Consider the following 23,586-nt stretch of genomic DNA (forward strand, 5'->3'; position numbering starts at 1 on the left):
AAAAATAAAATATAGGATGACATTGTGTGTTGTTATTCCAATCCCTAAAATTTAAATTGAACGGCCTATGTATTACATGGGCCACGGCCGTGTGCATATGGGCCGAAAGAGGCCCGTTATGTAGTCCAGTCGTGGCCCATCTATAAATAAATCTCCGGCTCCCACGAATTCCTCCGATTCGAATCACCGAAAGAGAAACAGAACATTTCAGGAATAAGCACCTCTAATTTTCGATGGCGACGATGGAGCTGGACACCAAGCTACCGGAGACCACAATTGAAGAGACGTGTTCCGCCAAGCCGGCGACGAAGCACGGCGAAGGTCTTAGGCACTATTACCTTCAACACATTCAGGACCTCCAGCTTCAACTCCGCCTGAAAACTCACAATCTCAATCGTCTCGAAGCTCAGAGAAACGAGCTCAACTCTAGAGGTAAACTGATTACTTAACCGTATCTCCGTTTCTCCAATTCTAGGGCTTGGAATTGTAATACCTGGTAGTTTTATAGATTTTTGACGGAGAGCTGTCTTGATCAGCTTAGCCTTGTTAGATCAACGATGATTTGAATTTTCGTGTGGTGAAATTTTGTTTCCTTGCAGACTGGAACGTTTTTCTAAGCTCGCTTTCAATGTTTCGGGGAATCTTCGGGCCTCTAAATTAAGAAACTAACTCCAATTCAAAACTAGGGTTCTTGATTCTTTTAAAGCAGGATATGGATAATTCTTTTCCTTTTTATGCGACTTTGAAATGTAGAATCGGTTGCTGAATCTTCTAGGCAACATGAGTTTTGTGTTAGATAGTAGTACGTTTTGGCAAATCATTTTTCCGTTCGTTGTTAGGTCGTGAATGTTTTAGGATTGCATTTTATTGATGCTTTAGCACATGACTCACATTTGATAGAACTAGTTGTGCTGGTTGAAATTTTGTAGTGAGGTTGCTTCGTGAAGAACTTCAGCTGCTTCAGGAACCTGGATCTTATGTTGGCGAGGTGGTCAAAGTCATGGGAAAGAATAAGGTTTTAGTGAAGGTGAGTGATCGTGGGAAAGTAATGTATGTTTTTCCTGAAGACGTAACCCCCGTTACATCCACATTCCCGTGTATGTTATCTGTGCCAAGCTATCTATATTAGTTACAAAATGGATATACAGGTGGAGATTTTTATTGTAAGAAGTATCATTCGGAAGGGTTTTCCCTTTCCACAAAAGTGACTGGAATAATTAATAATATTTTTTGTAAAGAGGATATGTGGCAACTTCCATTTCAACCTTTAGTGGGTAGTAACGTATAGTTTTTATATTTACTTTGTACGAAATGTTCTCAAATTTTTAAAACCATGTCTGTTTTACACAAAAGATACATCATTGTCTTGAACATACTTTTAGTTTTAATCCTCCAAATTCATTGCATCCATTAGGAAGGAGCAATTTAGTTTCACATTTGGCTTCTAATTTTTTCAATAACCACAGTATACCATTTTTCCCTGTGCCGAGGATTGTGCTTCAAATTAAGCTTGCATAATGTTTTCTAGTGTCTAGAATTTATGGCTCAAAGCATATATTGGTTTTGAACTAGGATGCATAATGTGAAGCAACATGTCACAGGTGCAGATTGCATTTTTCAACTTCTCCCATTTTCTTTACAGGTGCATCCAGAAGGGAAATATGTTGTAGATATAGATAAAAGCATTGATATCACAAAAATCACTCCATCAACTAGGGTTGCTCTTCGAAACGACAGTTATGTTCTTCATTTAGTTCTGCCAAGCAAAGTAGATCCATTAGTAAATCTTATGAAAGTTGAGAAGGTCCCCGATTCTACTTATGACATGATTGGTGGTCTTGATCAGCAAATTAAGGAGATAAAAGAGGTATCTTTCATCAGTTGTCATTCCCTGATTTACCTTCATTGCTTGTAGGATGTTGGTCAATTCTATTGTGAATTTATATTTGAAACTTGAAATCGTTATTTCACATTTTGCTATTGGATTCTTCTTTAGGTCATTGAACTTCCAATCAAGCATCCAGAATTATTTGAAAGTCTTGGAATAGCTCAACCAAAGGTAATACTAGTGTGCGGTGAACTGCTTCTAATTGTTGATATATTTTCCCTCTAAGATCACTCTTATTTTTCTTTCTTAAATCATGTGTAGGGTGTCTTGCTATATGGACCTCCTGGTACTGGGAAAACACTATTGGCTCGGGCAGTAGCACATCACACTGATTGTACTTTCATTAGGGTTTCTGGTTCTGAGTTGGTGCAGAAATATATTGGAGAAGGTTCTAGAATGGTTAGAGAACTTTTTGTGATGGCCAGGTCTATTTCAAATTTCTTTTAGTTTTTGTTTTCAATAATTGAATGTTGGATATAGTTTCTGGTTTTCCTCTAATATTGGTTTCCTTTATGCTCTATGCTTAGATTGCTTGATGAGATATCCCTCAACCACCTAAATAATAAGTAAATAAATAAAGAAGGGTATAATCTGATTGTTATCCATGCTGTCAATGGTGAATGCTTTTGTATTCATTAAAAATAATTGAATGGAAAAATGTAATTTCTTGACTAATATGATTTTGCTACTTCATGCTTTCTCAGAATCATATGTATTTTTGTACTGTTAACTTATGAATGAAACACATCTTTAATACCTTTCTGCAGGGAACATGCTCCATCTATCATATTCATGGATGAAATTGACAGTATTGGCTCGGCTCGTATGGAATCTGGGACTGGAAATAGTGATAGTGAGGTGCAGAGAACTATGCTGGAACTTCTTAACCAACTGGATGGATTTGAAGCATCAAACAAGATCAAGGTTTGTGTAGCTGGGTTTTTTACAATATTTTATAGGAATAATCAGAAATATGTTATGCTTGTTGACTCGATGTGCTAACTACCAGCATATTGACAGGTTCTGATGGCCACAAATCGGATTGATATTCTTGATCAGGCTCTTCTGAGACCCGGACGAATTGATAGAAAAATCGAGTTCCCAAATCCTAATGAGGAGGTACATGACATTGTTAACCATCTTGGGTCAACAGTTTCTTTTTGCTTTCTGAATGTGTTCATTGTGTTTCATGTCAGTGATATAATCAGTTTTTTGGGAATTTTATTAGCAACATGCAATGTGTTAGTTCATTAACAATTTTAAGGGTAAAAAGAATGGAACTTAAGTGTAGTTCTGTCTAAATCTTTAATAGCTGAGGGTGCTTCCTGTTAGATCCTTCGGCCCATCAGGGAGTTTCCAGGGACAGTTTCATGTTGTTCATACACATCTAAACATGAGTAGTTCAATAGCTGTCAAAATGGACAAAGACAGCCTGAGTGAGATAAACGCGAACCTACTCACAAACTTGCAAAAGAATGTTAGCCTGCCCTTACAAATATGGTGTGACTGCGGCTGAAAGTCCATGGATCTTATATATATACCTGCGAACCATATACTTAAAATTATAGTATATATTTCTTTAGATCCTTCAAAGATATATTTTAGTTAAATGCTTAGAACTCAAAACTTCTGGAACAAAATTGAAATATAGGTTGTTCCTATGAAGAAAAGTTAAATTATTACAAGTGTAATATTTAAACTTTGTTTCAAATAGGTCTCCAAACTTTAAAGTATGTTTATTAGGTCTTTTACTTCTAATTTTGTATTTGATAGGTCAAAGTCGTTGAACTTTCGATTTTGTGTGTCATAAGCACTTTAATATCAAGTTTCTTTTAGTATGATGACCTTGTGGTATTTTTTCTACAATGCAGTCTCGTTTTGATATATTGAAAATACATTCAAGAAAAATGAATTTAATGCGGGGGATCGATTTAAAAAAGATTGCTGAGAAGATGAATGGTGCCTCTGGTGCTGAACTTAAGGTCAGTAAGTCAGTCAGATTTCTACACAAGACTCCTTTTTTGTGCTTCAGGTGAAATTCAATGTTGATCTCTCGTTTATCTTTTCAGGCCGTTTGCACAGAAGCTGGAATGTTCGCTCTAAGGGAAAGGAGGGTTCATGTGACACAGGAAGATTTCGAGATGGCAGTTGCAAAGGTAATGAAGAAAGATACGGATAAGAACATGTCGCTGAGAAAGCTTTGGAAGTAGATTGAAGTAGTTTACTGACGACACAGTTTTCCACAACCCATCACTTTTGGGAATTAAATGACGCTGTTGGCCGTGAGACCAATTCAAAACTCCTCACTCCAATGTAAGCTTCTCTATGACGTTACACTTCAAAACGCGTCCGCCTAATTCCCACTTTGAAAAGTAAATACTCTGGAGGACCCTCATGAGTTGTCTTGTACGTCTATTTGTGGGACAGTTTGTTCTGTAGGGCATTCTTGCTTTCTTGTCGATATTTTACTTTATTTTCTAGGTCTTCGGGTGAAAAAAGGTAACATCTTTTTTTTTTCTTGGGTGAGGAATATCCTTACAAGTCTATGAAAAACAAAGCGGACTAACTTGTTCAGTCTTGAAGGTTTGTGTCTAATAGGTCACTGAACTATTAATTTTGTGTCTAATAGTCTTGGTTAAATTCAAAATTTTAAAAATTAATTAATTAATTAGATATAATTTTGAATTTTATGTCAAGTTGATCTATGAAAAATGTAAAAGTTTAAGGTCAAAATAAACACAAACTTCTTCTGTTTAGGACTGCTATTTTTACATTTCCCCGTGAATAACCCTTTTTTTTCTTTCACGATTTTCCCCCTTTTTCAAAAATATTAGTCGGTCAAAATTGTTTTGCTAATGTTATAGGGTGGGAGAATGGCTTTTCTTTGACGTAGTCAAATTATGCACTCAGGAGGGGGAAGTATTTTTGTGAATATGTTATTATTATTATATGGAAATTGCTGGAGCGTTTGAGAAAAAAAGGGTTTAAACATGGATCTTATCTTATCTTTTTTTTTTTTTTTTCTTGAGCACGGATTTTGTCATTGTTTAGCAACTTGTAGTGTCTATTGTCTTTTTAAGGATAAAATATAATAAAACATTTTTATATTATATAGTACAAAATATAGAAAAATTGGCAATATATATTTGCTAACAAAAAATGAAGATGTTTAAATTTTATTTCGGATTTTTCAGGAGAAAATGTCATGGTAGTTTTTTATTGAGTGGTTTTCTTTTTAACAAATCGTATAATAGAATAAACGGTTTAAATTTGTTTGATTTATATTTTGCTTTTGTTTATTTGTTTTTTCATTTCATTAATAAAGAAAAAATAGTATAGGAATATGTTTGACTATTTGTTACAAATTGAAAAAAATGAAAATAAAAAAAATTCAAACTACATCTTTGAAAAATTCTAAATAGAATAGGGTAATTGTTTTAAAATATAGCAAAATGTCACTATATGTCAATGATAAACTTCTATCATCTATTATTGTCTATCAATGATAGATAATGATATATATTTATTAATGTCTATCATTGTGTCCATCATAATATCATTTTGCTATATCTGTAAATAATTGGTTTCATTTTGTTATATTTGAAAGTAGTTGTTTGATTTCTTTTAATCATTATAGTTATCTTCTAATATTAGTCACACATTTCATAAGTAAAAATATGAAATGAGAACAAGGAACTTAAAAATTTGTACAAAATTTTGGAAATATACTTGAAATTGAGAAATAAGAAACAATGACGACAACAAAGTGTTCATGGTTCCCAAAAACTAGTAATGTTAATATTATAAAAAATGATTGATTTATTTTTTATTATAATGAATGACCAAAATGTGTATTTAAAAATCAGAAGGAAAACCACAACAGTTTATGTTTCCCATACTACTAGTATTAATGTAATGAAAATTGACACTTTTTTTTCTTCAATTAAATATTTATTTTAAATTAGAATCAATATGATAAAAGATGAGTAAAATGAATTCTTACACCTACTTTTTGGGAATTTCCTCTATAATAAATGGGTATAAACCAGATACGAAAAGGATAAATAATAATAATTCATATGAATTCAATATATTGTTAATAAAGGGTTCAACAATATCAATACTAAAGAGTGATATCTTTCATACATGCATGTAGAACATAAAAAAGAAATGTTATGTGTTTAGCCCGATCTTCTAGTGTAGCGGAGTAAAATATATCAAAGAATGAACTTGGTTTTCAATCATAAATGGGGTCTTTTGGGTAGTTGATTGTCCGTTTGCTTTCATTGATTCATCATCAATGAATCAATGAAACAAAGAGAAGGAAATCAATCTCATCCTATGAGTACTGTGAATTTACAAGTCATCAATCATCACTAATAATAATATCTATATAAGAAAGTAAACCTAACAATTGATCTAATTAATTTTGTATAAACTTTTTTATTTATAGAAATATTGGCGCGCACATTTGTAAAATGGAAATCTTAATATCAATATCAAAATTGATTAAATTTTAATATATATATACTTTTGGAAGTTGGCAACTCTAAGTAGGGTGAGGGGGAAATAAAATGGATTTAAAGTGGTTACTGTTTTTTTCTTTTTTTTAATGGGATTTCCTCTTTATCATTGGTTGTTTTATAGGTAAATGATTGGTTAAAAAGTTAAAAGAATAATAAATAATGAAAGGGAATTCCTTCACGTTGTATCCCATCCCCATCTGACTTTATGAAAATGATTGAATTTATATCCATTTGACTTTTCGGTTCCCTAAATATTTTATTATCACACATTTCAATATCAAACTATTCAATTTTACTCAAAAATAAAAAATGAACAAATGAATGAACATACAAACAAAATTATTGTTGTAATTGTATTAGGTCTTTGTTTAATCGGCTTGAGGTATTTCCTCTTTTTAATGCTTTTATATTCATCGACATTTGTATTTTGTCATTAAATTCAATATTAAACATGAGAGTGAATAAAATCGACATTTTCACTGTATCATAAAAAGTTCAACAAAATTTAACAAAAATATGTTTTAAAAAAATCACTTATTAGTATAAGAAACGTAGACTTATTTACCAAATAAAAAAAGAGCTTAGACCTACCTAAAAATAGTAAAAATGTTTATTTGATAATTAAATGTTTTTAATGATTTTTTTAATATTCATAATTTGTCTAGAAAAATTCATCAATATTGATATTGTATCGATTTTCCTATAAAACCGTTGTTTATATATTCTTTTTAAAATTCAACAATGTAAGTCTATTGAGGTTAGATGACATCGACATTTAAAACATTGGTTAAAGCAAGATTCATGTTCTAGAAAACTTCAGTTTTAATCACTGAAATGAAATTGTGTAAGAACTCGAGTTTGGCGTACATGAGTAAGGGAATAATTTAAAAGATAAGCAACCAATTGTTTCTAATGTGAGATATGAGAAGACTCGACTTGAGCTCCAAGATTAGGTTAGACATATGTTTTTGACAACCAATAAAGAGGGGGTTGCTAATGATGAAATATATGAAACAAAAAAAAAAAAACACACTTCTAAATATCTCAAATATCGATGAGTGAAAACTATAGTTGTCGAAATAAAATATCTTACTCGACATAAAACTCATACTATCAACTTTGAAGTCTTCAATTCCAACATCCCAAATACTATTCTCAAACATGTGATATTATTGTCAATAACCCATATGATGAAATTAAAGAAGGAAAGAACGTTTTAATTTCTTTAAAAAAAAAAACATTTTAATAAGGAAAAGAAACAAAGTCCCCAATTGGTTTAAAAAAAATGCAAATAGAATAATAAGATTATTCAAATCTCAAGAACAGAGCAACCCAATCCAGATCTGAAAAACCTTCTCAAATCAAATCTCACCATTCTTTGACTTTCAAATCCCTAATTTCCTTCAGAAGAAATGTTGATAAGAAATCCTCTTTTTCAATGGCGGCAGCTCTGTTTCTTCCTCTTCTTCATCTCTCACCTTCTCCATTCCTCCCATGGTGACGTTGGCACTGCAGCCAAATACCCTCCGCCATATTCCCGTAAGAGTTTTCAAGAATACCTAATTAATTAGTTGGGGCTTTTTAATAATTTGAATTTGGTTGATGCAGCGACGGCGTGTTTTGGTGGGGATTTGAGTCAATTTCCGACGAATAGCATGTTTGCGGCGGCGGCGGATGGGATTTGGGAGAACGGAGCGGCGTGTGGGAGACAGTATTTTGTAAGGTGTTTTAGTGCGTCGGAGGCGGAGGCGTGTGTGGCGGAGCAGACGGTGCAGATTACGATTGTGGATTATCTTGAAGAGATTGTTTCGACGCCGACGGCTATAGGAACGACGATGGCTCTGTCCACGGCGGCGTATAATGCTATTGTTAATACCTCCACTACTGTTCGTTTCGTCACCGTTGAATTTCTCCAGTAACTTTCTCTCTCTTCTCCCACCTTCTTTTTTCTCTTTTTTCTTTTTCTTGTTAAATTATCTTTTTAAAAATATGGTTTGAATTATATCCCAAACTTTTCAAATTTGAAATTTGTTACGAAACGACTCTGATAATCTTTTCTCAAAAAAAAAAAAAAATAAAAAAAAAAAATAAAAAATAAATAGCATGCATATAACGGAATAAAAAAAAATCAAAAGATTGAAAAAATATTCCGACTTCAAAAGTTTAAATGAAACTTTTCAAAATTTAGATAACAATTGAAGTTTTTCAGTAATTCTTCTTTTTTTCACTTTTTTTTTTTTTACTTTGGATAAATGATAAAAATTACACTTGAAGTATAATAGTTGGAATTATACTCTCAAACTTTCCATGGTAAAAATTGAGGCTTCAAACTTATTTAAATATTAAAATTGGACTCTTAAATTTTTTATAATTGTAAAAATTGGACTCCTTAATGATAAAAATTGAACCTTCAAACTCATACCATTCTTACAACTTCTACAATTATGTTAGTTTGATGATATAATTTTAACAAATTGAAAGTTTGAGATTATAATTGTATCTACTTCTACCATATTTTAGGCGATTTTTATAATTTATTTTTTTAAAAAGAATTGTTTAAAAAATACTCTTAGTTACGGTCATTTTAATTATATCCTTGAACTTTAATAAAAATATCTATAGTAAACTTTTGTAAAAAATTTTAACTTCATTTAACAACTAAAAAATATTCAAAGGTTGTTTTAGAAGGGAAAAAAAAAAACTTTAAAAGTTAAAATCAAACTTTTCGAAATTGAGGTATAATTGACATAAGAATTTCTTTTCTTTATCATTTAACCTTATAAAAAAGTTACTTTTCTTACTTTGTCCTTTATTATAAAATTATCTCTATTTCTTTACAATGATATTACCTTCGACATTTTGTAAAAATCTTTTAATATTTAGGAATAAAATAAAAACGTTGTGGTTATTTGAATTTCTATTTTAAATTATCACCACATCATTTTAAGTTCTAATTTTTATAAAAATACTATTTTAAATGTAGTTTTTAAACTTTTGTAAACATTAAAGTTTAGTGGTAACATTTTAAGGGAAGATATTTTATACTACTTTATTTATGTATTTATTTATTTTTCTCTCTGTTGATTTTCTTCTCAATTCATGTCCACTTTTTTTTTTTGAATTCAATGTCAGAATATTTAATTCTAAACTTGCTTTTTAGTTGTTGGATTGAAGGCTCGTTTATTTATTTATTTCTTTTTAAGGAAAGAAAGAAAAAAAAGAGGTGGACTGGTAATTATGATTTCCAAAAATATTTTTGAAAAATAAAAATAGACAAATATTTCCCAAACAGTTTATTATCTTTTTTTTTCCAACAAGCTTTTAGTCCAACTTTTTTTTTAGGAAAAAAAAAATTATAGAAGTTTTGTATTATTTTCAAATATAGAAAAATAAATTAACTTAGTTACAAGCATAATAAAACTATCAGTAATAGATAGTAATAGACTATTACTATATATCATCTATCATCGATTACTACTATAGTGATGTGATAGATGATAGCAGTCTATCACTGTTTATTATTTGATAAACAATAACATTTTATTATATTTGAAAATATTTTTTTACAATTTTTTCATTTAAAACCTTTTAATATTTTAACATATATATTTTTTAGGATTATAACAATTTTCTATTCATTTTAAAGATAAAAGTAAAAGTTGAAGGGTTGTTTTTAAATATAGAAAAATAAATCAAAATATTTATAAAATATGGCAAAATTTTAGAACTATCGACTATCAGTGTCTATGAGCGCCTATCATTGATAATTCGAAATTTTTGCTATATCTTGTAAATATTTTCAATTAAATTATCATTTGAAATAATTTTCCAAAGTTGAAAACTCTTTTTATTTATCTTAAAACCCTATTTTCACATATTTATTTAATTAAAAACCGTACGAAATAATTAGATTGCCAATCTTTAAATACAAAATTAATATCAAATAAGTTTTCTGATTGGATGGTAAAATTCTTAAACCCTAAATAAACAACTTCTAAGTGCTTAAATTACTTATTATTATTATTACACTTTTGATACATACTCTCCCTAATAATGAGAATGTTGGTATTGCAGGGTATGATGTGTACAGGTTTGAAGAAATGGGTTTTCCTTGACTTAATTGTGAGTGAAATTATTGCAAATAATTCTTGTATTTTAAATTGAAACAGTAAATATTTATATAGTCAACCCCCACAACAATAATAATATCATTCTTTTTTGGGCATTGATCTTATGCAATATAGTCTAAAGTGTTAAGTAGAGTGTAAATCAAATCGAAACGATTTAATTTCTATCGTTCTACTTTATTTTTTTCTTGCTATATTTGGTTCGATTTAGAATAGGCATGATAAAATTAGACCTAATTTACTCAAAATTTAGAAATCTAAATAAAAACAATCCATTAGGTTAGAATTAATTTTCAAGAATAGTAGATTTCTAATTGTTATTGTTTAGTGTAGGATGTATAGCTCAATATCCTCAACTGAAAGATTGGAGGTTAAATTCCCACCTTATGTTTTGTTGAGCTAAACAAAATTATCGTTTAAATATTGTCTTTGGTATTCCAAAAAAAAAAAAACTTCGGTCTCCATTTAATTTTAAGTTGCAATTCTTTGTGTTTGAATTAGATTGATCAATGAGATTTTTTTAAGGCTAAATTACTAGTTTGGTTTTGAACTTTTAAGTTTGTGTTTATATAGTTTTTAAATTTTTAAAAAATGTTTAATAAATCTTTGATTTTTTAATCTAAATTCTAAAGTTTATCCCTAATATACTTGAAAATTGAATTTTATGTCTAATGTAATACTAAACTTTCATTCCTATCGAGTAGATTTATGAGTTTTTTTATATAAAAAAAAAGGTTAAATAGATCAACAACTTATTAAGCACAAAATTGAAAATTTAGGTACCTATTAGAGTTTAAGAATCTATTAGATATCTAAAAAAAAAGAATAAAAATTAAAAGATTATCTTACAACAAATTGAAAATTTAGAGAAATATTAGACAATTTTTAAAGTTACTAAACTATCAATTTAATTTAATTTTTCTAATTATTTTTAAACAAAATTGGTTAAAATACTTGATATTTTTTAAAAAAATTAAATTTAGTCCATATACTTTCAATAAATCTTAAATTTAATTGTTCAAAGTTATTATTTTCTTTTATTGAAATAGTCAAATAATAATAATAATTTTTATGGAAGAGAGTACTACGAATATAGTTAAAAATTTTATATTTATAGTGGACAAGGAAAATTTGTTTAGGAAATCAATAATAACCTAGAATTAGTTAAGGGTTAAATTTAAGATTTATATAAAAAAAAAAAAATTAAGGACTAAAATTGAAAATTTAAAAATAGATAAACAGAATTTGAACAAGTCGTATAATATGTGGACCAAAATGATATTTAAAATCTATTTTGATTAACAATAAACTACAATGGAAATGGACTATTATTATGATTTCTTTTCTGGGCACAAATTTTAATTAGAAATTTAAAGAACCAACCAACTATTTTTTCCTCTTCCAATTCGCTCTTTCCCTTGTTCCCCTTCGGCCCTTCCCAAAATAAGATGATCACCAATCTACTCATCTTCCGCCCAATCGGAATCCAACCATCTGCTGCCTCCGACTCCAGCTCCGGTCACCAAAAACCTAAACCCCACCGCCACAGGAGGCCTCAATGGAGACCTAGCCTACCGGACTACACGGAGCAAGATTTGGTTTCAACAGAGAAGGTGGCAGAATCACGATTCTCTGCCGGTTGCTTCACAGAGGAGAAGGCGAGGCAACTCCGACTTATGACGACAAAGGCTAATTCATTTCAAAACGGAATGTACCATTCGGCCATTGCATCTCGCCTCGCTTCTGATTTCTCAAACATTAACAATTAGCCTTCCAAGTCCATATACAATAAATATGAAATCGAATACGTCCTCGATTTTGAAAATGAGATTCCGGTGGTGATGATTTATTTATCCGATACACATCTTATAATCATTTAGCTTGTTTCTTGATCGATTAAATTTTGGATTGAATCTGTATCTGCAAATGAAGTGTGGAATTAGGGGGAGGGGATTTTTCATATCATTTGGTCAAGATCTGTCAATTTGGGGGTGAAGGAATCAATGTAAATAACCAAAAAAAAAAAAAAAAAAAAATCATTTTTCTAATAATAACAAATTGATTCTATAATTAATTCACAGTATGCATGTATTATGTAAAGTTTGAAAATTGACGCTTCCAAATCTGTGTAAGGTGCTCAAGAATTTGATATGATAAGATCCAAAAGTAATAAGAAAATGTAGTCAAAATTAACAACTAGCAACGCGACTCCAAAACTTAAAGTGTGGTTCAAGAAGACTAGAAATTACTTATTATTCATAATTTCCATCACAACTCTAAAGTCTTAACCAGCAGTAAAAAAATCCCCATGTAAAATACAATTCATTGTTCCAGTAGTAATAATAAGTAAAAAAAATGGTAAGAAGAATTATTGGGTAAAGTAAAAAAAGGGGGGGTAAAAATGATCTCTCAGCAAACATCAGGTGAAGGTGGGAAATTGAGCTTCACTTGCTCTCAGCATCGTAGATATCAGTTCTGATTATACTCATCAAGGAACACAACTCACATATATATATATATATATGAACTATTTGTAACTGAACATTTTAATACTTTCCTTTTTTTTTAAGTCATATCAATTAAAATCCTAAATAATTGTATCGATTTGAACTTTAAACTTTCTCTAAATCAATTTAGATTCTTCCTATTTTCACTTGAGTTCATTGGAAATGCATCTAAAGGTCATTAAGCCTAAATGCAGATGAGTTTGGCTTTGCAAATTCTATGCAGTTATAAAGTGGAGATGGAATTAATTCTATGTGATCAAGTAATACAACCATGTTTGGAAAAACAGGGATCCTCCTCCTAAAATCACCTTTTACAAGCTCAAACATAAATAGAGTGGAAGAGGAATTCAATCAAGCAATAGCAATGAGGACGACATCAATCACACAGTACATATTACATTTATGTCATTGAGAAAAGTTTCACTGCAAGCCAGGACGAATGCTTGAAAAATTTACAAGCATTCCCACTGAACTTGTCAGCCAATGATTTTGTAAGAACCAAATGCACAAGGCTCCAAATAATCCTTTTCTGGAGCTCAAGTGTGAGGGATTTCTAAGTCGCAGGCAGGAACTGGTCGTGAAATATGGATGTGGACGAGCTTTGGCTAAGAACATAACTCAATGTTCTTTGATTGAGAGAACTTCTAACTTGAGCAGACTAGCAGACGATGTTACTCTTTGACAATAAGCAATGACCATGGAAATCGCTAGCTTTAAAAAAGAAAGAAAGAAAAAAAGAAAAAAAAGCTTTTCATTCATGAAATGAAAAGAGTCTATCACAGAAATCACTAGCTTATCTTTAAAACCAGCAGACACACCTCAAGAACCATCACTTACGTCCAGGTCTTGATCCCCTGGTCACTTGCTCAACAACATTCAGGAACCCAACAGATTGGCAAGAAAACCCATGAATATCACTCATGAAGTAGCACAAAATTCTCCATAATTAAACTCTCTCTCTCTCTCTCTATATATATATGGATATCCGTGAGAGTCCAACCTAGCTTGCACATACTTTGACTATTCTCATAGAACAACTACTTCACCCTATTACATTTGGTTGCTAACGTGACTTGAACTCATTCACTCTAACTCCTTTATTATTTATATGGTTCTTTCTGACCCTTCACAGTGGTTTCATCCGACCTCCAAACCCAGCATGTCTGATTTATGCAGACTTGCACTTGTATGACTACTTGGCTAGATGCTAATCCAGTATTAATTTACATCCTCACATACTCTAAGGACGATAAGAAAGCACATTTTTCAGATCAATCAAAATCAACGATTCTCTAATACTTTTGTAGTTAGACTCGGATCAATCAACATCAAGTCAACAACTCCGAAAACTTATGAACATAGACCGATTTAATTTCCAATCCCACATTAATCTAAATACCCCACAAAAATGTAGCTACATCCCCTTTTCCTTTTATCAATTCGGTTCTACAATGATGCAATATATAGCAATGAAAATACCATTCTAGAGAACACAAATGGTGGGGCAAACATAACAGTTCTTAGATAATACGATAAATATAAAGAATAGCGGATGCAGATCATCAACAAATGAACAGAGAACATGGAAATCGCAAGATTCAAGAATGTGCATTCAATATGATATGAGCAATGATTAAATCAAATATAAAGGTTAAGAGGATACACTAGGTAAAAGCCATGGGCAAAAGCACCAGCCAAAACCGCCGTGAACAGCCGATCCCTCACAACAGGGTTTTTCCGCAGCGCAATTCTGACTGAAAAAACAAACAAAAAAAGACCAATCCCAAAACTTTAGAATCTCGTTCGAACAATACCCAGATGGAAAATAATCACAAAGGCCCGAAAAAAAAGAGAACCCCAGAAAACTGAACTTACTAAGAGGAAGAACAGGAGCATAAACGAGAGGAACCAAGAATTTGAATGGGGCTGATTGCTTCCTCGGAACAGCCTCCCTTTTTAGTACCAAAGAAAGAGAGAATTTCACATAGGGAGATTCAGAAAATCGACATTAACGGGAATGAAAATGAATCGAGCATATCTATGAAGAAAGAGAGAAGAGTAATTCAAAGACTGACCGAGAACTGGGATCGAAGGGGGCGGCCATGGCGGAGGTGGAAACCGGCGGCTGTCGATGAGATGGTAGGCGGCGGCTTTTGGAAAAACAACTTCAGCTTCAGCCCGCGGGAATGGAAAGCGGTAATTAGTTTCCTTTCATCCACGATCCCCCTCGGTTTCTCTCACTTGAAGCTATTCAATTGAAACTTCGTGCCATAAAAATTTAAGGATATTTTTAAAATAACAAACAGTTTTCAAATAAAGAAAAATAAAATACAGCAAAATATTATAGTGATAAATTGTGATAGATATCTATAGACGTTTATCGATATCTATCAGTATCAGAGATAGATGCCTATCACAATCTATTACTATGACATTTTACTATAATTGAAAATATTTTCGATAATTTTACTATTTAAAACAATCACCTTAAGATTGGATTTTAAAAATAAATAAATGGATTTTTTTACACAAAATATGAATTTTGAAGATATTTTTAAAAAAATTTAGCCATTGAAAAATGGTGGGTTTAGTTCTAGGTTCTTAAATTCAATTAGTAACAATTTAATTATTATATGTATTATAAATATTATGATGATAGATGTTTATTAGATATGCATGTTTAATGTATCATATGTCATGTCCTTATTTCTCAAAGTATTGTTCATGTGTCTTAACATTACACATTATTAATATCTATGTAATCAACTTCCTACCTGCCAAATTACCTATAAATAGTGGCAGTTGGTGGGTTTTGGAATACATACATTCGGTAAAATCTAAAAAGATTCGAGAAAGTGGAGAAATCCATCATTTTTATTTTATTTACTTTTGTGATTTATTTATTTCGTATATTTATATATTATGTTCATTTTATTCTAATATTTATTTATTTTAATATTATGTTTTATTGGTATCAATGTTTCTATTGTACTCCTCAAGTTCACAACACGTTATAAGCACGAGCTCCAATCATTTTTCCAGGTAGGTTCTAAAGGTATGTTGATTTTTCTCTCCCTTCATTATAATTAATAAATAAATATTGTTTTACATATTTGATATATATTAAATTTCTTTATAAATATAATATTTTGTAATAGTGTTATTATGATGAATATTACAAAATTAGACTTTGTAACATTTGATATTAATGGTAATAATTATTTGTCATTGGTGTTTAATGTCATGAATGCCATAAAAATGTGATCATCGAAAAATAATTTTTCTTTCTAAAGCTCGTCGTAAATTGATGCACTTGAAGCTCCAAAATTTTAAATCAATATGCTAAAGAAGACATTTTCTACATTTCGGATATGCTTCTACAGTAGCAATCTTGAGGGAAAGGTTTTAAACAACATTCTGAATTAATTTAAGGTCTTTTTGTGGTTAAACAAATAACGAGTTATTGATGAAAAATCATGAATCTCAACCAATTAGAACAATACCATTCCTTGAAGTGAATGCTATGAATGTTAATAATCATGGTCGAGGTCGTGACTATGGCAGAGGAAGAAATAATTATTATTTTCGTGGTCGTGGTTTTAATCATCCACATTTCAAAAGAACCACACAAAATGATGATCACAAAGGAAAAATTCCATAAGATAAGAATTCAAAAAGTGTTGAAAATAAATTCTTTTGATGCGGAATGACTGGGTCACGTACCTGTTGTACGTCAAAACACTTAGTTGATCTCTATCAAGCATCCCTGAAGAAAAAAGAAAAAAATGTGGAAGCAAATTTTGCATACCATGATAATGAGATATTTTACCCATCAAATATAACAGATTTGAATGTGGCATATTTTTTCAAATCTTCTGAAGAAAAAATTGGCACAATTGATGGCATAACAAGCGTTTCTTTTTATTTTGAGAATATTTAGTATTAATGTTGTCCTTTTTTTTTTTTTTAATTTTCATGTTTTGTTCTCTTGGTTAATATTAAATTTTGTATATTTCAAGTGTGGTTTCTATTATTATAATTATTTTCTTTTAATGAAAAAATCTGGATCATTTTTATATGTAAGGTGACTAAGAAATGAGTAAAGAAGATTTATGTTTAGCAGATAGTGCAACTACACATACAATACTTACAAATAGAAAATATTTTTCCAAATTAACAATGCTAGAAGCAAAAGTTAATACGATATCAGGTTCTGCAAACCTGATTGAAGGCTATTTTTTCAGTTTATCTGTCTATTGATCAAATAAATAGTAGTTATATCTATCAATAGGTTTGGTCTTAGACTATCAATAATAATTTTTCTTTAGAGTTGGACTACTTGATCGATTCACTTGCTTATATTATGTTGATACATGGAATTATGGTTCTTTGGAAAAACAAATATTATTTTGCCTATAGGACCGAAATTTACAATTGATAATGCATTGTTCTCTAGTCAATAAAAGAGAAATTTACTTAGTTTTGAAGATATATGTTGTAATGGTTATCATATTGAGACTGATAGAAAGAATAATATAGAGTATCTTTATATCATATCTATTGTCTCATATGGAAAACGTATACCGGAAGAGTTGTCTGCTTTATCTTTTAGATTATATTATACTCATATGCGAGTAATTGAAACATATGCAACAATGAATCTGAAGTTCATGAATCCAAACATATCTACAATTTGGCATGACAGATTAGGTCATCCAGGATCTAGAATGATGATAAGAATTATTGAGAATTCAAATGGACACTCGTTGAAGAGCTAGAAGATTCTTTAATCTAATGAATTATTATGTGATGTTTGCTCTCAAGAAAAATTGATAATTAGACCATCACTAGCTAAAGTGGGAATTGAATCCTCTATATTGTAGAACAAATTTATGGTGATATATGTAGACCTATTAACCCACCAAGTGGACCATTTAGATATTCTATGGTATTCATAGACACATCCAACAAATGGTCACATGTGTACTTATTATCAAGTCGAAATCTTGTATTTGCAAGATTACTTGTTCAAATAATTAAGTTAAGAGCATAATTTCCTAATTATATAATTAAGACCATTCATCTAAATGCTGGAGAATTTACATCTCAAGTTTTTGATAATTATTGTTGTTAATTGAGATAAGTGTTGAACATTTTGTAGCTCATATTCATACACAAAATGGTTTAGTAGAATAATTCATAACACGTTTGTAGTTAATTGCTAGACCATCGCTTATGAGAGCTAAGCTTACTACATCTGTATGGGGATATACTATTTTGCATGCAGCGTCACTTGTACGCATTAGGCCAGTATCTTATCATAAGTACTCGCCATTACAATTAGCTTATGGCCATGAGCCAAATATTTCTCATCTGAGAATTTTTGGATGTACAGTAGATGTTCCAATTACTTCATCACAACGTACTAAGATGGGTCCTCAAAGAAGGTTAGGAATATATGTTGGATATGATTCCCCATCAATATTAAAAATCTTGAACCCCTAGCAAGTGATGTATTTACTACACGATTTTTTTATTGTCATTTTAATAAGATAAATTTTCCAACTTTAGAGGGAGGAATTAAACAGTTGGAAAAAGAAATTACATGGAATGTATTGTTATTGTCTCGTTAGATCCCCATACAGATCAATGTGAACTTGAATTTAGAAAGATAATACATTTGCAAAATATAGCAAATCGGCTACCAGATGCATTTATAGATGCAAAGAAAGTGACTAAATCACATATACCAGCTGCAAATGTTCCATAAAAAATTGATATCAAAACACAACAATGTTGGGTTTTATGTCCTATAACTCGTAGTTTGCAAAAGTTAAACATATTCTATTATTAATAAAAAGATGTTATTCAACATTTCTTCAATAAAGGTGTTGAATTTATTAATTGCATTTATGGAGTCTAAATCCAATAAACTAAGATCTATGGCTATTACATGAATACTTGAACTTTATGTAGAGACATAAAGATGGATCGAGTTCAAGTAAATAGTCAAAACGGTCTATAGTACATGATTAAGGTTGCTGGTAACACTATTGGATGCGGACTACTCTATAGCTGATATAAGTTGTTGTAAAGATACTACAAACGAAGTGATCCAGATTCGTTCATATATTGACATAAAGAGTGAAAGCGTCCTATGCAATAAGTTTGCATAAGATCGGACTAAGAAATAAGTCACTCTTACTTTTTAACGTTGTTTACTGTTTAAGACTAACTATTTCACTTAGATGACCTAGGTAACTCGATCTTAATCCTGAGCTAACTATGAACTACTATTTATTTGGGACTATCCTTAGATTTGCATAGGTGAGGGTTGGCTCAACATTGTCGACTCAATAAGCCTCTATTTTCAAGGGTAAAATCGGGTAGATAGCTGAGAACATAGGGTGCAAGACGGAATTCACGCCTATCAGATTTAGGGATAGGAGAAAATGTTGGGATTGGTATCATAATTCTCTCGGAGTCTCGTTGTTTGTAATTATACACATTGTTTATGAATAAAATAATTGTTATTTCATTCTGAAATTTACTCATATCCAATAAACAAAGTTCCATGGTTATTTTATGTAAACATAAGCATGTATATGAGATATACAAATGGATCATGTCTTAAGTGATAACCTAAATAGATCTATAGTATAAGGATTAAAGATGGATTCTTGATCCTGGTGACACTACGGATACGACCCACTTTATAGGGTATGCAAGTGTTGTAAACTACTATAGATGGTAGATCCTGACCATTCATGTGGAGATATGCGAGTGGAGGTGTCCTATACAAAGAGCTTGTATAAAATCAGACCACGAGATGATTCGCCTTTGTATATAACGTCGTTGATACTGGAGACTTACATCTCAACTAAACGACCATAGGTGACATGACCTCAATCCTGAGTGTTTTGGGAACTCCTGCCTTTGAAGGCGGTCCTTTGATTAGTAAGGGTGAGAGTGGCCAGATTGTCAAATCAACATGCCTACCTTTTTAGAGACTTGTCTGATTTGGGAGCTGGGAACTCAATTACACAAGATAGAATTCACTCATTCCCCGAAGCAGGGATAAGTAGATAGATTGCTCCCTTAAGGGCCGATTTCAGAGTTTGAACATAGTGGCCACAAATTCTCTTTGGAAGAGAGGACTCAGTCATAGTAGGACTATGACTTATATTCATTAGAGGGATTAGTGGTACTTAAGAAGTTAGATGTAACTACAGGGGCATAACGGTTATTGGTCGAGTTGTACTTACGAGCAATCTGTGAAGGGTTGTCGTATTGTTGATTGGTTAAAATGAACACATAATATATCTGTGGTAAGAAGAGTTCAACTTTCGGTCTTTAGTGGAGTACCTGGCAGTTAACGGATGGTGGATTTCGTAACTAAAGAGTTTAGTTAGTTATTCACGTACCATTGGAGCTTCGAACTATAGGTTCATAAGGTCCCATTAGTAGTTCAATAGATTTAAGTTGAGGATCAATTCTTAGTATTGATTTGAAATGTTCAAATTAACAAGAGGTAATTCAATTATATATTATATGATCTGGTGTATGAGATACATCAAGTGAAGGGTTAATGTAAATGAGATTTACATTAAGTGCCATGAAATAGAAAAAGAGCTATGGTTTGTATGTTTCATGAGATGAAATATTAAAACTATAGGTTATAAATATAGTATAGTAAGTTGGTTATCATTTATATTTATAATAATATTAATTATTGGATAATTATCTTTTTTTCCTCTAATAACCAATTGAGTGGGAGGTTATTGGTGGTTTCATGGTAACCGTGAAATAAAAGAAAAAATGTCTTCCTAATTTTAGTAAGATTTAAAGGTAATGTTAATTTGAGATTTCCACTCCCGAAAATTGCTCACGGTATAGTTGTCAAGTAAATCAGATTTACCAAACGACAGCTTGGAAAGACTAGACGATCGTAGAGTGTTCCTACACAATAGACACTCAGCTGGATGATGAGAAAAATGATTGCATAGCTTTTGTTAAACGATTGGGTATTGACCTATATGATAGGCTTTATATTCTCCCACTTGCTCAATTTTTTACACGATTATTCTTCTTCCGGTTTCTACCTCTAACAAGTCCACACAGAGCCCACACTCTTGATTCTCACACCGAAAATACCGCGGTAACTTTTTTGGTGGTGTCATACTCAACTCGACACAGCCAAGGTTCCGTGGAGGCTATTCGTGGAGTTTTGGGTGTCTGTGACTTTGTGATAGGATTTATCTTCTCCCTTATACTCCTTGAACTTGTCAAGGGCTTCAAACTTATGTTGCATTAGGTAGAGATACCCGTACCTTGAATAATCATCTATGAAAGAGATGAAATATTCATACCCACCCTGAGCCCTAACATTCATCGGACCATAGAGGTCAGAATGTACAAGCTCCAAGGCTTCCTTCGCTCTATAACCTTTTCCAGTAAAATGTCATTTGGTCGTTTTGCCTTCGAGGCATGATTCACACACTGTCAATGAGTTTTCTTCTGAACTCTTTAGAAGTCCACTTTTCACCAACTGCTCAATCCTATTGAGGTTGATGTGACCTAACCTTAGATGCCAATGATGGGCGTTTTCTTTAGGAGAAACCTTTGATCTTCTAGCTGTTGTTGTCGTACTGAACATTTCAGTGTTAAAATAAGCTTTTATGACTAACGATCTTAGTACATATAAGTTACTTTCCATTGAACCAAAACCAATCTCCATTCTATTCTTGAAAATAAACACTTTATTCTCAGAAAAAGAGATGGTATACCCTTGTTCAATGACACAAAAAATCGAGATTAAGCTCCTCTTAATATAAGGAACTATGAAAACTTTATCCAGTAATAGATAACGTTTCTTGTTAACAAATAACTCCAATCTGCCTACAGCAACAGCTGAAACAACCTCACCAATACTAACTCTAAGAGTCATCTCTCCCTGTGGCAACGTTTACCGGGAACTGAATCCTTGGTAAAATAAACTGATATGGTTGGTAGCACCCAAATGATCTAGGTAGAATCATCATTCTCTACCAAACACGTCTCTAAGTCCAATAAGTCATATTTACTGTCTTTCCTCCTCTTTTGGAGAGTAGTGGGATCAGTGTCAGAACAACTGACACTACTGGTTTTGTCATCCATCCTTTTGTGCTCGAAAAGTAAGAACTAACGTTCAAACAAATCTTGCAACGAGTCCATGATCTCGCGTGCAATGACCATGTTCTCAATCCTTTTGACTAAAACATCAGGTATGCTAGCCAATAAGTGAAGTCGAGCCAATGAATTAGCCTTCATCTACAACTCATATGCATTGCGAACATTTCGCGGTGCATCAAGGGTCGGGACTTGAGGACATTCCTCAACCATGAAAAATTCGAGGTTGTTTACCACAAAATACATTTTACACGATTCTTTTCACTGTATGTAATCAGTCCTATTAACGGTACTAAACAAAAATACTAACGAGTTGCTGAAAAGAAAAACAAATTGACCTACGTTATGTTTTAAGCAAATACCCGTTATAAAACAAACAACATCTAATAAGATTTTAGCAAAACTAATATAAACTCCGTGTGACATCTAGTTTTGCAATGACGCTTCAAAGGTTTAGGACAAAAGTTGCCAAAGGGAGGTCAATTATCCCTCCTCTGAATTGAGAAGTTCTCAACCAGTCATTAATACTAGAACAACTCTTGTTCCTATAATGACTAGCCATTATTGATTTAGTCAAGAGATTACTAACTTACTTAAAAACCTCTTGTAAGTGCGACCCACCATTTTAGGTCCTAAAGATCCGCCCCAAGCAGCCAATCCGAAGGGAAAAATCCGATTGGGGCAAAACCTAAAGCAACCCTATCCATTTCTGGAGTTCACTTTGATCTTGACCAACTGCACAAAACCCATCCGAAGGGGGACGCTCCCAGGGCACCACGAGGGAGTACAGAATGATCTCACGGTGTGAACCAATGACAGAGACCGTAGGACGTGTTGACACACATCCTACACCCACTTACTATAAACACTCTCTCCGTTCACCTTGATATTGACTCATGCAAACACTATCAGAAGGAGGATGCTGCCAGAGTACCACGAGGCCAAACATGAATCTCACGATGTGAACATTTAGGGAAGAATGTGAGTGGAATCATTAACATATCAGATACATCTCTTCCTCCCACTGAGTGTTTTATAACGTAGGGTTTAGTTTACTTAGAAAAAATACGGCTAAGGATTTTAACTAAGTGACTTTTTAGGTTTGCCCAAGAGTAACGTTTGTAAGAGTTAAACAACATGCATTGAAAGTATCGAGGATCTATAAGCATTTTAATTCACTAATTTTGGCAAAAACTAAAGCATGTTGTTCATAAAAATAGGATTTCAGAACATACCTCTGATGAACTCTCCAAGAAAATGTCTGTTCAACTGCTGTTTTCACTTGATATCAATGTGAACTATCTCAAAGCCTTCCCTACTATGCTCTTGGAGTTTTAGGTAGAGTTGTGGGCCTCAAGAACAGCTTGAAG

The 23,586-nt window shown here is 31.9% G+C and overlaps 3 protein-coding genes across 5 annotated transcripts; 2 read left to right on the forward strand and 1 right to left on the reverse strand.

Moving 5' to 3' along the window:
- Nucleotides 1-233: 233 nt before the first annotated feature.
- LOC120080592 (26S proteasome regulatory subunit 8 homolog A-like) lies at nucleotides 234-4,514 on the forward strand. The gene is made up of 9 exons (XM_039035310.1): nucleotides 234-432; nucleotides 930-1,027; nucleotides 1,643-1,867; nucleotides 1,997-2,059; nucleotides 2,150-2,313; nucleotides 2,656-2,812; nucleotides 2,909-3,007; nucleotides 3,760-3,870; nucleotides 3,958-4,514. Exons 1-9 carry the CDS (start codon nucleotides 234-236, stop codon nucleotides 4,096-4,098), a joined length of 1,257 nt encoding a protein of 418 aa, XP_038891238.1. The 3' UTR covers nucleotides 4,099-4,514.
- Nucleotides 4,515-7,590: 3,076 nt separating this feature from the next.
- On the forward strand, nucleotides 7,591-10,648 carry LOC120080159 (EG45-like domain containing protein 2). The gene is made up of 3 exons (XM_039034729.1): nucleotides 7,591-7,953; nucleotides 8,023-8,329; nucleotides 10,489-10,648. The coding sequence occupies exons 1-3, from the start codon at nucleotides 7,827-7,829 to the stop codon at nucleotides 10,493-10,495; spliced, it is 441 nt and encodes a 146-aa protein (XP_038890657.1). The 5' UTR covers nucleotides 7,591-7,826; the 3' UTR covers nucleotides 10,496-10,648.
- A 1,677-nt stretch (nucleotides 10,649-12,325) lies between these two features.
- LOC120080491 lies at nucleotides 12,326-15,312 on the reverse strand. 3 transcript variants are annotated; one of them, XM_039035162.1, is made up of 4 exons: nucleotides 15,124-15,312; nucleotides 14,924-15,000; nucleotides 14,712-14,802; nucleotides 12,326-12,461 (listed from the first exon to the last, which is right to left on the reverse strand). In XM_039035162.1, exons 1-4 carry the CDS (start codon nucleotides 15,150-15,152, stop codon nucleotides 12,392-12,394), a joined length of 267 nt encoding a protein of 88 aa, XP_038891090.1. In that variant the 5' UTR covers nucleotides 15,153-15,312; the 3' UTR covers nucleotides 12,326-12,391. The 3 variants fall into 3 exon arrangements, with proteins under 3 accessions (XP_038891090.1, XP_038891091.1, XP_038891092.1); XM_039035163.1 differs by lacking the exon at nucleotides 12,326-12,461 and adding an exon at nucleotides 12,765-13,016 and having other exon boundaries at nucleotides 15,124-15,308; XM_039035164.1 differs by lacking the exon at nucleotides 12,326-12,461 and adding an exon at nucleotides 13,867-13,909 and having other exon boundaries at nucleotides 15,124-15,311.
- Nucleotides 15,313-23,586: the final 8,274 nt, after the last annotated feature.

Source organism: Benincasa hispida, chromosome 6 (assembly GCF_009727055.1).
Source record: "Benincasa hispida cultivar B227 chromosome 6, ASM972705v1, whole genome shotgun sequence".
Classification (NCBI taxonomy): Eukaryota; Viridiplantae; Streptophyta; class Magnoliopsida; order Cucurbitales; family Cucurbitaceae; genus Benincasa; species Benincasa hispida.